This window comes from Papio anubis, chromosome 8 (assembly GCF_008728515.1).
Source record: "Papio anubis isolate 15944 chromosome 8, Panubis1.0, whole genome shotgun sequence".
NCBI lineage: Eukaryota > Metazoa > Chordata > Mammalia > Primates > Cercopithecidae > Papio > Papio anubis.
This window is the reverse complement of record NC_044983.1, coordinates 133843625-133860112: the sequence shown is the minus strand read 5'-3', so window position 1 is coordinate 133860112 and position 16488 is coordinate 133843625. Positions and strand designations below refer to the sequence as shown.

The 16488-nt window shown below is 44.7% G+C and overlaps 1 protein-coding gene across 1 annotated transcript in view; it reads left to right on the top strand.

The window, feature by feature from the left end:
• COL22A1 (collagen type XXII alpha 1 chain) overlaps positions 1 to 16488 on the top strand; it is a 326761-nt gene that overhangs the window by 230818 nt on the left and 79455 nt on the right. The window contains exons 39-40 of the mRNA XM_009213647.4: positions 232 to 276; positions 8417 to 8494. Of these exons, the coding sequence (XP_009211911.2) occupies positions 232 to 276; positions 8417 to 8494 (123 nt within the window). The remainder of the gene's footprint in view (positions 1 to 231; positions 277 to 8416; positions 8495 to 16488) is intronic.

Below are 16488 nucleotides of genomic sequence, written 5' to 3'. Positions count from 1 at the left end.
AAGAGATTTCCAGAAGGCCACACAGAGGCAGTAGGAGGCAGAGTCGGAATTCATATCCAGGGCCTTGGGGCTCAAAACCGGATTCTGTTTCTTTTGTGCAAATCAGGTCCTAGGGAGAGTCTCACCCATCTCTGGGTCCCCAGCAGAGGATGCAGTCAGCCTGGCACGGGGTGGATGAGTCAGTGTTCACCCTCAGCTCCATGATTGTCCTTGTATTATTTATTTCCCCAGGGACTCCGTGGATCACCTGGACTCCCTGGACCCCTAGGAATCAAGGTGAGTGCTTGTCCAAGAAAACCGTGGGTGCCATGAGTTGCCCTTAGAAAGAGAACATGGAAAAATTAATTATAAACATCTCCGGTCACTTCAGTCCACTTCCATGTTTCCTAGCTCATTGCATTCCATTTGACTAAAGGTTCTAGTACTGTTTTTTTTTTTTAATTTTTTAATTTTTAATTTTTAATTTTTTACAAAGTCTCACTCTGTTACCCAAGCTTGAGTGCAGTGGTGTGATCTCAGCTCACTGCAACCTCCACCTCCCGGGTTCAAGTGATTCTCCTGTCTCAGCCTCCCGAGTAGCTGGGACTACAGGCACGCACTACCATACCCGGCTAATTTTGTTTTGTATATTTTTAGTAAAGATGGGTTTTACTATGTTGGCCAGGCTGTTCTTGAACTCCTGACCTCGTGATACCTGCCTCGGACTCCCAAAGTGCTGGGATTACAGGTGTGAGGGAGGATAGAACCAGTGCACCTGGCTGGTTCTATCACTCTTAACTGTTATATTGAAGTAGTTGCCATATAATCAGTACTTAATAAATACTTACCATTAATTGAAGTGGCAGGAGACACTGACTTTCGATCGGCAGAGCAATAGGTCTAAGCAGTTCTTGAATTATGAGTCTTATTGTAGTACCAGATGATTCCAAAATTTCAGAGGCTTAACACAGTAAAAGTTCATATCTCATGGACACTAGGTCTATGGGAGTCTTGCTGCGGGAAGTTCTGACCCGCATAGCCATTCGGTGGTCACATTCGAATCCCATGACTCTTCCATCCTCTAAAGTTTCAGAATCTTCTACTGAATTCTTGGAGTGCAACAATAATAAAGAGAGAGGGGAACCCTGTGGGAAGATTTTATGGGCCAGGCCTGGAGATTGCTAATTCATTTCTACCAACACCCAATGACAGTCACACGGGGAGACTGGGGCATGTTGTCTGCCGAGGCACACAGGAGGAAAAGAGAAATGCTTGCTAAATACCAACCAGTCTCTTCCTCAATTCGGTTGCACCCACAATTCAGAAAATATGACTTTTTTCATGGGGAAGTGTTCTTATGAGAAATTTCCTAAAATACCTTCTACATTGAATCATTCATTCATTTACGCATCAATTACCAATCAATTACCAATGCATTCATTACTTTATTCACTGCATGTCTACTGAGTTTCTTACCACATGTGTCAGATTTTAAGGTGGGCTATGGGATGACAGCAGTGCATGTCCTGTGTTTCAGGACCTCCAGTGGCTCACAGTTCAGCCGGGAAAACAGATATGTAAACAGACAAAAAGTAGACGAGTGCTAGGACAGAGGGTAGCTCAGGGCACGTGTGGGCTCCGAGGGGGCTCGCTAACCCAGCTTGGTTTCGTTATCATGGCTTCTTGAAGGAGGAGATGTTGTCCCAGTTTTAAAGTGCATGTAGGGCCAGGTGCGGTGCCTTACACTTGTAATCCCAGCACTTCGGGAGGCTGAGGTGGGTGGATCACAAGGTTAGGAGTTCAAGACCAGCCTGGCCAACATGGTGAAACCCTGTCTCTACTAAAGATACAACCAATTAGCTGGGCATGGTGGTATGCAGCTGTAATCTCAGCTACTTGGGAGGCTGAGGCAGGAGAATCATTTGAACTCAGGAGATGGAGGTTGCAGTGAGCTGAGATCATGCCATTGCATTCCAACATGGGCGACAGGGGAGACTCCATTTCAAAAATAAATAAATAAAAAAATAAAATAAAGTGCATTAGCCATTAGCAGGGGAAGAAGTTGAAGGAGGAGTCATTGGCAGGGGAATTAACAGGGCAAGACACTGAGGCCTGAGGCAGAATGTGTTCAGAGAAGACCATGAGCTCTAAGTATGCCCATATCCAGTGAAAATTATTTGACTAACTCAGATGCATCAACTTTTAAAAATATGGGTGAAACGGTCAATGACTGACTTGAGAATATGTACATTTTGGGCTTTCATTTGATGTGCATATTCAAAATATTAATAAAAGTGTTATTGTAAAATTACATTACTTATTTTGCACTTGCATATGTCTATGAAAACAATTTTTTAAAGTTCCTAGATGCCTTCAGTGTCTTCTGTCATCATCCCTTGAGCCACCGTCTAAGTCAGCTGGCACTTCTCCAAAGCTTATTACCATGCATTCCACCTGAGTGTTTAAAGATTCAACACTTCTGGAATGCACACACGCTGCTATTACTGAAAGTTTTATTCTACCCCAGAAACCATTCTCCAAACAGTAGGAGACCTTTTTTCCCCCTTTTTATTTCTTTCTTTCTATGCTTGCACCTTTGGGATCTCAACAACATAAACACAGAGTGTATTGCTTCTAAAATTGTATGTGAAAGGCTTGCTTACAATAACGTGCAAGATATGAAAATTTGAGGCTCCAGGAATAATTACTGTTATCTATATTACATTTCATTGCTTCATGGTTTCCCCTTATTCAAGCAGGTGAGGTGCCCTCTCTAAGCATCTCAAGCTTACACTAATTTGGTCAATGTGGACCCATGTGCTTTTTCCTAATAGTGATACTCACAATCAAAATATTTTTCAAAAGGGAAAATGTTTTTGTGTGTTATGAGTAAACACATAACCACTCCTCATTTTCTGAGGAATAAAATTGGGACTAACGTTGCCTGACTGTGGGAGCATATAAAATAGTTCCATATGCCTGGAACAGTGGGTATATATGGAGAGGGGCAGATGAAGGAATTAGGACCTAGATTCTGGAGGATTTTGTGCATTAACCACCAATCTGAAGATATGTGGCAGGCTCCCCTGTGATGTGGTGCACACAGTCCAGTCCGATCTGCAGTGCTCAGGCACTCCACTTCTTTCCCCTTAGAGGAGGAGGACCTCAGGGACCCTCAGGGCCTAGAGGGCGTTAGGATCTAGAGGGCATTGATAGCCTCTTGGAAGACAGGAAGGTGAGGGCACCAGAAATGGTGGAGGAGCAAAGTGGCTTCAAATGCTCCTTCTTTATGACCATTGATCTAACAGTAGGAGACCTTTTTCCCCTTTATACTGTTTATTCTGTAGCTGTATCTTTGGGATCTTAATGGTCTGTTGATGGGTAGGCTCAGAGTCTATTACTACCTAACTCATAGGCAGAGTCTGGGGGAAAAATAAATGATGTCATACAAGTATATATACATACAGTTGCCTAGCATGGTGCTGGTCACAGTTGCGTGCTCAGTAAATATTCATGATCCTTATTATTGGATCCCCCTGTGGGGTCTGCTTTAGACCTTATTATTCATTATTATGATTATGCTTGGATCCTTACTATTAGATCACTCTGTGGAGTTGCAGCAAGAAGGCAGGGGTCTATCTCTGCAGGCACGCAGTTGTTCCAGGAAGCCTGGGGGAAGTGGGGGAGGCAGCATGAAAGAGCAGAAGCAGGCTGAGACTCCCCTGGGGGAGAAGTGCAGACACTCCTGACATGGGTCTAGTTGACCAATTGGTTTTAACTCCGTGAGTCTCAGGGCAAGTCATACTGCCCCTTTGGCCAAATGTTTCCTCCTATTTATTTTTATTTTTATTTTTGAGACGGAGTCTTGCTCTGTCGCCCAGGCTGGAGTGCAGTGGCGCCATCTCGGCTCACTGCAAGCTCCACCTCCCGGGTTCACGCCATTCTCCTGCCTCAGCCTCCCCAGTAGCTGGGACTACAGGCGCCACCACCACGCCCAGCTAATTTTTTTTTTTTTTTTGTATTTTTAGTAGAGATGTTATGTTAGTAGAGATGTGTATTAGCCAGGATGGTCTCGATCTCCTGACCTCGTGATCTGCCTGTCTCGGCCTCCCAAAGTGCTGGGATTACAGGTGTGAGCCACCGCGCCTGGCCGTTTTTTCCTATTTAAAATGTGAGATGTCTAAACACATGACCCATTCCAGTGTTGATATTGTGTAAATGTGTAAGTCAGAATGTGGCTTAGAAAGCTTTCCGTAGTCAATTGGCATTGGGAAGACAAATTGGAATTTGAGATCATCTTTAGTTGTAGAATGGGTTGCTCAGCCAGAAGAAGAAGAAGGTAAGAAGTAGGGGAAGCTAGGGAGAGGTAGAGAGAGAGATCCCAGAGAGGGTGACTGGAGCAAGGCTTGCGCTGGTACTGTCCCATGTGCTGATTGAAATTAAGGAAATTTCCTTAGGAAATCAAGGAAGGGAGTTATTTGAAGGTTTTCTTTGGCTGCCCCTTGGCCCCTCCTAATTCCTTGTAACTGCAGGAAGACTCTTGAAGATGCCAGTATTTCTCTTGAGTGGCACTTGTTTCTAGCAGGATAAATAAGCTTTGGCTTCATGCAGAACTGGGTTAAAATGCCAGCTCAGCTACCTACAAGACAGATGACTTGAAGGCAGGTGGCTCAAGCAGCTCTGTCTCTCTGAACCTCAGTTCCTTTCTGTATGAAGGAACAAAGAGTGTTTAACCCCTACAGGGCTCCTCAGGAGATCCATGATCTTATGACACACAGATGTTGCTCAATAAATGTCATTCTCCATCTACAACCCCCACACTTCCTTCCTCCCACATCTCTTCCTTGGACACTGTGCTGCAGATTCTAGCTTATGCGCTCTGTTCTTTCTTAACCATTAGCCTTCTGGCTTTTCCTGTCAGAACGTTAAGGTCTTTTTGCTCTTCTTGGAGCCATTTTCTGAAAGTATCAGTTTATGAAATTGTAAGGTCATTTCTTTGGGGAATTTGTTAGCATCACAGTGGACCATAAACATACAAATGGAGCCAGACCTAGTGTAGCAGAAAGCAGTCAGTGACTCCACGCTTCCAGACTGGGCTGGGAGAGTCCTTTCTATCATGTTCCTTCCTCTGAAAAAGTTTATTTTGGTCAAAGGCAGAACCCAATGCCTGACACAGAGTGACTGATACAGGATTCTTTTGTTCCTGCATCCAAGAAATGGTTACTAGCTGCCACCTGTTTCAGACCCTAATCTGGACACTGTGGATACAGAGATTCATAGATCCAGTACCTAACAGAGGGGCTGAATTATTTTAGGTAAAATAATTTGGTAAACATTTGTTGGATGAAGAAATGAATGAAGATTTTCTACTTTCAAGCTGCTTGCAGAAAATTCAGAGGGTCAGACAACTGTGCACTGGGAGGGCAACATGTTAAGGTCAATGAAGACCTATGCAACCATTTGCAAAAAGACAGAAGGGCAATACAGGCAGAGGCAGCTTTATAGCTTGTTGTTACAAAATAATGGGACTGAGTCTTAGTTGATGGGTAGGCTTTGGAAGCTTAGAACATGGATGGAAGAAGATCTCAGACAAGGGGAAATAGCATGTATAAGAAACCGAAGAGCAAACAAATACCATGGAAGCATACAAACTAGGTTGTTGACATGACTTAGCTTGCAATGGTCAGGGTTTGCGGATGTACACGGACCATGGCCTTGGGACAGGAAAGGGACAGTTTCTGTTTCAAACTAGAACAGAAAATAAGAACAACAGGAAGAGCTGCATTAAGATTTTTAAAGTAAAACCAAAGGGCAAAAGAATATAGATTTATCTGACATTTATATGTGTTTAGTTCACTTTCTATCTTCTACCTCTGCATATAAGGTAATAATAGAGGGAGGATTGTTTGAGCTCAGAAGTTCGAGACTAGCCTAGATAACATAATGGGACCCTGTGCCTACAAAAAATTTCAAAAATTAGGCAGGTATGGTTGTTCACACCTGTAGTCCCAGCTATGAGGGAGACTGAGGCAGGAGGGTTGCTTGAACTTGACAGGTCGAAGCTGCAGTGAGCCATGATTGCACTACTGTACTCCAGCCTGGGTGACAGAGCAAGACCCTGTCTCAAAAATAAAGAAATAATAAATAAGTGATAATAATGCAACCATAATATACAGTGTATTTCTCAAGCGTATATAGTTGTTTTTAAATGTCTTCATAAGATACATGGGGATTTGGTAGAACTTTTTTTTAATTGATGAGGACCCAATGATGCAGAGAGGTTATGGGACTTACCCAAGGTCACAGGATGAGGTTGACTTGGCCCTGAGACTGGACCTAGTATCACCTCACTACCAGCTTGAAACCTTCCTACATGCCCCTCTCCACTGCTGCGATGAGCTGGTGACAGATAAATCATGGGTCATGATGGTCATTCTTAGTTCATGACACTTGTTTCCATATTTGTTTTATTTTTTTTACTCCCTCTATTCCCCAACCTCCCCATAGAAACGAGTTAGATTTTCTAGGGATCCAAAGTATCTTGAACTCCCAAGAACCATTCATATTATATTATTCTAAAGAAACAGATTACACTAATTGAGAATATACAGAAAATTTGAGGGAACTCCTGGCAGAGATGAGGGCAAGGCAAGGGATGTTGCTGACTCCTAGGGACTCAGAAACAGCACGTACCGTGACTCAGAGGCCCAGAGGGACCAGGGGAAGAAATGATGTCAAGGAGACGTAGTGAGAGATTTAGATCCTGGTTTGTATCTTTTGTGAGAACTTTGCAAGGTCTGTTCCTTCATATCCCTATGAACGTCCCTTCTTTTCCAAACTTAGCACTGAGTATTGACAATGGGCAGGACTTATGACTGAGTAATCTTCTGGGCTTGCTATCTAGATTATGGTTTTCAGTGAATGAATGAGCATTAGTTGAGTGAATATATAGCTTATGTACTCATCCAGGCAACGGTTGTACTATAGGAAAGGCAAATCATCTTAGAGCCATTAATGAGATATTTTATAATGCACAATACCCAAACCTTAATAAAGCAACATACTACCTAGCAATATCGAGTTCTGTCATAATGAACTGCAACATTATCTCATTGGCTCTTCATAACAAGCTTCTGAGGCTGTTTCTGTTTGTCATACGAGTTAACTCATTCCAGAGATATTAAGTGACTTGAGTAAGATCACCTGCCATCTTGGTCTCAGGCTTGACTGTGGTTCAGCTGGCTGAATAAGCTCAGGATCACAGCCTCCTACACAAAACTGTTGGGGCCATGTGTGTTTTGGGCCAAATTTAATTTCACTTTTGAAAAGGTAGTAATATGCAAAATATACATATAATGACATTTATGGTAGTATCTGGGGCAACACCCCAATCAAGCTCATTCATCCTTAGGCGACGAAAATATGTAAATGTTCACGCAAAATGGAATAACCAAAGACTGCAAATAGTGTGTGTCAGCACAAGTCAGGTTTTGCTGCCAACTGAGTTGAGGTAAACACTTGTGTTTAAGGGCTGAGGATTTTGAAATTATGAATAAGGTGTGACTCTGCCTCAGCTTTGTTCTCCAGGAAATGGCAAACAAAATTTCTTCCCTTTTTCAATTTCTTCCTCCTTTTTCCTTTTCCATCAAAGTCCAGCATGGCAGTACAATGAGAACAGAAGCAAACACAACTCCTAGCTCATGTTGAGTGCTGTGCTAGGCTCTGTGCCAAGCACTCTCTCTGCATAATCTCATTGAATGAACACAACATCTGCAGACCTGGCAGCTCCTGTCCTGTTCCCCTTGTAGGTGAGGAAACTAAAGCATAGGAACTCATCACTTTCCTAAGTTAACAGTTAACAGGTGTTGAAACCAGAACTTAAATCCAGGCCTCTGACACCCAGGTCCACACTGTTAACTATGCTTGAAGGCAAAGGTCTTATCTCGGTCCCCTTTAGGCTCCTCACTCCCACATTCGGAAGGGTGATGTGGAAAATGTAGGTACTTGGTAAATTATTGGTGAATTGATAAATTAATTTATGGGTGATTTGGGATCTAAATTGAAATGTGGGTGCATGTGTAAGTCTGGGGTATAGTTAGGATGAGGGTTTGATGCGGTTTTAAGAAAGCATGGTAGATTTGGACAATGCTGACATGGGGAGGGCCATATTGTTATAATCACATTTGGAACCATGGTCAAGGTTGGTCCAGGAATGGTCATCCTTGAAAGGTATATAATCTGAATTGGTGGCTGTGGTCCCTGAATATTGGGCTGAGTGGGATGATGGGCTGCTTGGGTAGACTATAGCATGGCCCATGGAGGCCAGGTGGCAGGAGAAGCCTGCAGTCAGGATTCTAGAAGAAGCATGATTCATTTTGCACCCTAGCCCTCTCCTTCCTGGCACTGACCTCTTGATCGTGTTTTTCTCTCTTTCTAGGGGGATCGAGGAGCTCCTGGGATCCCTGGTTCTCCTGGCAGCCGTGGTGACCCAGGCGTAGGGGTTGCTGGTCCTCCTGTAAGTCCTTATTTATCCTGCTCTTACTTGCTTTCAGGACATACAGCCATTTCCTGTTGGACCTGCCTGCAGAAACACTCTTTTTTTTTTTTGAGGTGGAGTCTCATACTGTCACCCAGACTGGAGTGCAGTGGTGTGATCTTGGCTCACTGCAACCTCTGCCTCCCAGATTCAAGTGATTCTCCTGCCTCAGCCTGCTGAGTAGCTGAGATTACAGGTGCCTGCCACCACACCCGGCTAATTTTTTGTATTTTTAGTAGAGACGGAGTTTCACTATGTTGGCCAGGCTGGTCTGAACTCCTGACCTTGTGATCCACCCACCTTGGTCTCCTAAAGTGCTGGGATTACAGATGTGAGCCACCACTAGTTTTAATGAATAATTCACATCAGTCTATTATGTGTTAGTTTACAAACTCACTAGGGGTGATAGCTTTAAGAATTGCTAAAACTTTGAGTTATAGGGTCTTAAGAATCAATGAAGTGTGTCCCCATTCAGGTTGAGGATTGCTGTCAATATCTTTGGCCTCCACCTGAATGCCTCTAGAAATAGAAGGCATGCTTCTTTCAAAGCCAGTGCATCTGGCTCTGAGTTTAAAAGTATATTTCCATAGATAATGGAAATTCAGTAGAATTTTTTTTTTCATTGAGAATAAAATTATGGTATCCGGTAGTTTCCACCCAGTGCTTTTAATTCTCCCTTTTGTACCACAAAGAACACATATTTTCTTTCCTCCTTTACTGAGTGATAGTTTTTGGGACATAAGACCAGTTTACAATCTTGAAGCCTTTTCTTCTGTTTAGTCCCTTCTTTGATAGACATCATACCCTCTTAATGCACCTTAAAAGTGCATTTACTTTGTCCTTAAAAGCCCTGTCTTGCAATTGTTTAAAAGAAGCTCAAATACTCAATCCTTTTCAAATGCCATTGTTAAACCATGGAATACCTAAACTATCCATGTATTATCGTTGTTGTTACTATTATTTTAACCCAAAGGCACAATCCAACTTTATCTTTATTAAATGCAACTTGAATATAAACTGGAGTAACACATGGTCTAGTTTCTGTCTGGTCTTGCATTCAATAAATGAAGGCCATGACCAAGAGTGATTAAGAGTAATACCATTTTTCATGCATGACTCTCAAAGAATGAGAAGGAAAATCCAATTTAGTACCCAAAATATTACCTGTGAAATAAAATTCCCCTTTCCTTTTCTTCTGTGGTTCTCTTACATCCAGAGTAGTTCTTGGGCCTCTCACTGTCTCCCTGAAAGTCTCCTCTGTCCTCCCATTTTCAAGCAGGCCTCCTGGCTTCCACACCAGAAATCACCTCCTCACTGTTATTTCTACTCACTCGCAATGAGGGATCGTTTCCTGGTGGCAAGAAGACCAGGTAGCTCTGTGCCTTCTTAGATCTGCCTGAAAACCGTGGAAGGAGGCATGTGGAATGCCCTTGGGAATGTCTAGTTTGGTTAAACTGTTTTCCTTAAAATACATTCTCGGCTAAAATTGCCCACTTCATTACATTCATTTTACCTGTGTTCTGTGGCTATTTTTGTTCAGTCTTTTTGTAACTGGAAGGAACACTGTAACAAAGAGTGCAGTGAGAGAACACAATAGATTGTGCCTTCTTCCTTCTGAAATTCTCCTTTAATAGGGCCCCTTCTGCTGGAGTTAGGATGCTGCTTCGTGTAGCAATTGCCACTTAGAATAGAGAATGGATTGTAAGTGAAACTACAGACCCATAACCGGAATGAGGCACCCCCATCACTTACCAGGGTTCTACATGACCCTGTCTACTCCTTGCAGATTCACCTTATCAGCCCTTACAGAAAGCTGGCTTTGGAGGCGGACACAATTCACCTCACCTGCCACCAAAGAGCCAGCAAAAATCACCCATGAAATATGTTCCTGCCTAAGTGAATCCACCTGAAAAGTCATTGGCTGGCTCTAGTCAAGAGGCTGTAAATCAACTGTTTTTAGTGTCTTGGCTACCACTTGGACTTATTAAAAGCTTCCGTGGTGGATAAAACCTTATTGAATTTTCATAAATCCTATCTCTGGCCACAGCCCAGGCCACTAATGGCCTGGGAATCTGTATAGAGGGTGGAGAGATATGCTGAGCTAAGCAAAGGTGTGTGGGGGAGGTGAAGAAGGGGTCAGCCTGGGGGTGGGTACATGTTAAGTTCGTTGGGGATGCAGTTGCCTCTTTACAGGAACATTGCCGTTTGCTGGGAAGTCCTGTGTCATATCTTGTGCTGGGCCTCAGAGCATCCACATCTACCTCCTCACTTGGTACTGGGCGGGTTGTTTTATCCTTTGGTTAAGGCTGGGATCCCATGAAAGTAGCCCCTAAGAAGGGGATTCGAGAGCAAGGAGTTTGTTTGGGAGGTGATCTTAGAAATCACTACTTAGGAAGTAACAAAGTGAGACAGATAAAGCAAGCAAGCCAAGGGAAGGGTATGTTACTGAGCAGATGGCCACTGTGGGTACCTGGGACTCACCTGTGCGACAGCCCCTGAGTGACTACATGGCATTGTTGCAGAGTTGTTCTGCAAAGGGAGCGAAAGAGCTGGGGCGTTTCTGTACCACCTCCTGCCTGTATTTGGTTGGAGGCTGCTCCCTGGGGAGTTGACTCCCAGAAACTCTCAGCCTTCCCTGTGGTTGGGCCAAGCATTCACCTGTGGCTAAAGAAAGCCCTGGGCAGGTGCATGCCCAGGGAACATGGCAGGAGGGAACGGACATGTCCACTACATCACTGTTTTCCAGGTAAACAATGTGAGGTTCAGAAGGTGACGTGATTTGGCCAATGCTACGTAGCCAGCCCAGGGTACAGACCCGCTTCCCACAGCCTCTGAAACCAGTCCTTTTCCCCCTGCAATACCTTGCTTTGGGGCTTCGGCAGGATGGGCAGGATTTATTCATTTCCATTAATCTTCTGTGAGGTCCCTCAAAGAAGGCACATTAAGGATAGATCTGGCTGTGGCCAGGCACGGTGGCTCATGCCTGTAATCGCAGCACTTTGGGAAGCTGCGGCAGGCAGGTCACCTGAGGTCAGGAGTTTGAGACCAGCCTGGCCAACATGGTAAAACCCTGTCTCTACTAAAAGTACCAAAGTTAGCCAGGCATGGTGGCGCATGCCTGTAATCTCAGCTACTCAAGAGGCTGAGGCAGGAGAATTGCTTGAACGTGGGAGGTGGAGGTTGCAGTGAGCTGAGATCCGCCGCTGTACTCCAGCCCGGGCAGCAGAGCCAGACTCTGTCTAAAAAAAAAAAGAATAATAAGTTACTCTTTGCTTCCTTCCTCCCGTAGTGTCATGCTCCCATGCCTTTGGCATCCAGGGCAGCACTGACTCCCTGGAAGGGAGCCAGGAGCTCTGTCTGCCAATCTCTGCACTGTCACAGGCAGGGGGGTGAATGATGAGGCCGTTGTTTGGGGGTTTTGTCTTGCTGCTTCAAGATATTAACAAACAAACAAAAATCCCTTTAATCTTCAGGTTGCCTCTGATGTTCCCTTAGCAATGTTTAAGATGCTTACAAAATGAGCCTACTTAGGCCCTGGGACAGATTAAAGTCCAAGTTAGTTTGACTGAAGGAGCTGGGGTTTGTAAAGACAAGGTCCCATATGTAACCCAGGACTCGCTCCTTCCTACTCTGGCCCTCAGTTTCCTGATGGATCAGGTGCCAGCAATTTCTGCAGCAGCATCAAGGAAACTGGGAGGATTACAACATGATAATACTGGTGATAATACCTGCTTCCCTGCCTTTGCCCTGGTGATGTCATAGCAATTCTGTTTGCCTGATGTCTTTCTCAGACTTTGCAGCCTGAAATGACCTCCCTTTTTGAGCCTCTCACCGTTGCTCCCGGGAATTAGTTGTACTGATGCATTACATCAGTTGGTCCAGGCATTGAGGACGCACGTACAAAAGGGACGGAATCCCCAGGCTCCTTGCCCTCCAGTGGGCCTTCTAGCCTAAGAGTGACAGGAAGCACGGCCCCATTATGTGCAATCAAATATCTCAACTGCCCTAACAGAAGGGTTTTTTTTTCATTCCCCCACTTTCGAAGTAATAATATATTAATAATAAAGATAACAGCGACTGAAATATTAGAATAATAGCAATCACAGCCAACATAAACTGCCTACTTGCAGGGATAAGAGTGAGCAAAGGCCTCCATGTCTACCTCTCATTTATCTCACAGTCTCTCATTTGTTTCTCCCAGAAACTCTAGCAGGTGAATTCCACTTTTCTTTTCATTTTACAAATGATGAAACAGAGATGTGAAGTCACCATTAGGACATGGTAGAGCTAGGACAGGAACCCCAGCATTCTGACTCCAAGAAAATGCCCTTAACCACTCTTCCAACAGGGGTACCATACAGTTGAACCCCTGAATAATGTGGCAGTTGGGGTGCTGACCCTGCACAGTTGAAAATTTGAGTATAACTTTTGACTGTCCCCGTGTTTAACTAATAGCCTACCGTAGACTGGAAGCCTTACTGATAATTCAAAGAGTCAAGTAACACATGTTTTGCTTGTTATATGTATTATATGCTATAGTCTTACAACAAAGCAAGCTAGAGAAAAAAGTTATGAAAAAAATCATAAGGAAGAGAAAATACATTTATAGTACTGTACAGTATTTATCGATGCTATAAGTTCGTGTTGTTTGCTTGCAAGAACAGTCCACTGGAAAGGGCTGTAGCCACAGCTGCAGACCTCAGTGTAAGGTACACATCAAGTCATTCAGCTTTTTTCTTTTTTTTCTTTTTTTGAGATGGAGTCTTGCTCTGTCGCCCAGGCAGGAGTGCAGTGGCGTGATCTCGGCTCACTGCAAGCTCCGCCTCCTGGGTTCACGCCATTCTCCTGCCTCAGCCTCCCGAGTAGCTGGGACTACAGGCGTCCGCCACCACGCCTGGCTAATTTTGATTTGGTATTTTTAGTAGAGACGGGGTTTCACTGTGTTAGCCAGGATGGTCTCGATCTCCTGACCTCGTGATCCACCTGCCTCAGCCTCCCAAAGTGTTGGGATTACAGGCGTGAGCCACCGTGCCTGGCTGCTGTTCAGCTTTTTCTTGTAATATCACGACTTTTCTCTGCTCCCTGGGAGAACTTCCGGCATCACTTGTAGTGCTTCATATGGGTTTTCTGGTGTTCTTCAGTGTTTACAGTATTGCAATAAACATGACAAAAAATAAAGAAAAAAAACCACACACAAGAACCGTGAGAGAACACTTTTTACTTGTTCGCATTACTTGGTAATGCGATTTACTGGAGAGAGAGACTGCTCACGCAGAGATGATTAGAATCACACAGCATTTAAGCAGATACTCACAACACGTGAGCTCACAATCGCAACAGGAGGTGGCTATAAAATTATTATAGTACTACGGTCTGGCTATAGTTAATTTTATGCAGTTATGACTTAATGTTGCATGTATGTTCCTTTACATTTCTCTCAACAGTCACGGTGCCATGTATGGTCTGTGTTTGTGTGCACACATTTTAAACAAACTGTAGCTTTTTATTATAGATTTGTGTATATTTTTTGATACTAAATGATACAACAGACTAGTATCTCTATATTTTCTGCGTTTATGGCATACCTTACTTTTGCTTAATTTTTCAATATTTCTAGGCCACTGGGTCATTTGACAGTTTTTTTAAATTGTTGAAAATATCCAAAGTATTTTCCACGGTATTTATTGAAAACTGCATTTAAGTGGACCTGCACGTTCAATCCCATGTTGCTTAGGGGTCAACTGTAGTAATGAAAGTTCATGTTCACTTAAGTCTTCACACTCACCGGTGACTTTTTTTTTTTTTTTTTTTTTTGTGACAGGGTGTCACTCTGTCCCCCAAGCTGGAGTGCAGTGGTGTGATCATGGCTCACTGCAGCCTTAACCTCCTGGGCTCAAGTGATCCTCCCACCTCAGCCTCCTGAGTAGTTGGGACTACAGGTGTGAGCCACCATGCCTGGCTAAGTTTTGTATTTTTTGTAGAGATGAGGTTTTGACCTGTTGCCCAGACTGGTCTCAAACTCCTGAGTCTAAGCTATCCACCTGTCTTGGCATCCCAAAGTGTTAGAATTACAAGTGTGAGCCACCGTGCCCAGCCTACCAGTGACTTTTTACATGCATGATTACTCCTGTACAATTGACTTCCATGTCTAGCCCGTGTTTGTTTGTTTGTTTATTTATTTAAACTCATGTCTTATCTGCCTGCTTTAGTAGTCCAATTCCTTTGATCATAAGAATCAAAGTCACTCAGGCTGTCCCAAGAATTAGGCTGGCTAGATTCCTTTAGGTGTGAGTACCCCCATCTTGTCTGGATACTACTTGGGAACACTGGGCATTTGTCCATGGTTACCCCAGGGTCTAGCTCCTGGCCTTGCCCCTGTGGCCGATGCTCAAGGAATGTACAGCGCTTGATTCACTGAGATCCATTCTCACCCTGCCCAGTGCACAGAGCTGCGTCCTGTGGGCAGTGAAGGAGGAGGCTGAGGAAGGTGTAAAGCCACACACCACCTCCCAGACTCCAGGGCTCCTGTATTGCTTTGTGTATAACCAGTAGCTGAGCCTCCCACAGTTTTTATAGTGAAGTGTCAAGATGGCCGGGCGCAGTGGCTCACACCTGTAATCCCAGCACTTTGGGAGGCTGAGGTGGGTGGATCATCTGAGGTCAGTAGTTCAAGACCAGCCTGGCTAACATGGTGAAACCCCATCTCTACTAAAAATATGAAAATTAGCTGGGTGTGGTGGTGGGCTCCTGTAATCCCAGCTACTAGGGAGGCTGAGGCAGGAGAATCGCTTGAATCTGGGAGGTGGAGGTTGCAGTGAGCCAAGATTGTGCCACTGCACTCTAGCCTGGGTGACAGAGCAAGACTCCATCTCAAAAAAAAAAGTCTTAGGAATTTCTTCTGTTGGTGGAGATAGAAAATAGTTAATAGTTTTAAAATAAGTTTCTACTGCCACTTCTGATTGGGAACTCTCCTTTCTAAATGAAACGAACCATTTTGTTGTTCTCAATAATAATTCCTAAGGCACACTTAACATGCTGGGCACTTGGCTTGACATGCCACTGCCTTCTCTAGTGTTCCTAGCGGTCCAGTAAGGTGTTACTATTATCGTCTCCAGGTTTCAGATGAGGAGACTCAGGCTCAGAGAAGTTTAGGCAGCTGGCCTTGGTCACTCTGCTGGTGAGAGACAAAGCAGGCATTTGAACCTGCATTGATCTTGCCCTGAAGTCTGCACTCTTTGTTTCTAAGCTAGAAGACAGCCTCTGCTGTCCCTGTGGCTCCAGGAGCCTCTTTCATGACATGGTGGGAGGAGCTGGGCTGTCCTGGGCTGTTTCTGGTTCTGTACAGTTAAAGCCAGCACAAGAAAGGCTTCTTGGTACCAGACACGGGAAAGGCCAGATACTGCCCTGACCGCCTCCAGGACCCTCATCTCTGCTTCCTTAGCAGACCCCACGGCCATGGCCGAGCCCTCTCCGGAACTCCCTGCTCTCCATTTCCACATTTCCCGCTCTCCATTTCCACACTTCCCGCTCAGCTTCACTCAGCCCCTGCATTGCTCGTGGGTTTTCCCGCTGGTCTCCCCAGCTGCCTGGCATCTGGGCCTCTGGTCTGTTCCCTCTGACCCCTTCTCCACTCCGCACCCACAGCTGTCCTCCTAAAGCCTGGATATGAGCCCACCTCTTGCCTGGTGGGTAGCTTCAGAGGCCTCTCCAGCAAGGTGCTTGGGCCCTTCTCCTTCAGACCACAGCTTCCCCGGGACATTCCTGGAGGCACCCCTGCTGCTCTCTGAGCGCAGAGTCTGACTTCTCCTCTTGGCCTAGTGCTCTCCTCTGCCAGGGATATCTCTGCCTCATCCTCTTCTCTACCTGTGAAGCCCCCACCCCACTAAACCTCTTTTCTCCTGTCCCCCTCTGGGTGAAGATTCCTCAGACTCTCTCGGGCTGATGCCAGTGGCTCTAGGTATCCCGTAACCCTG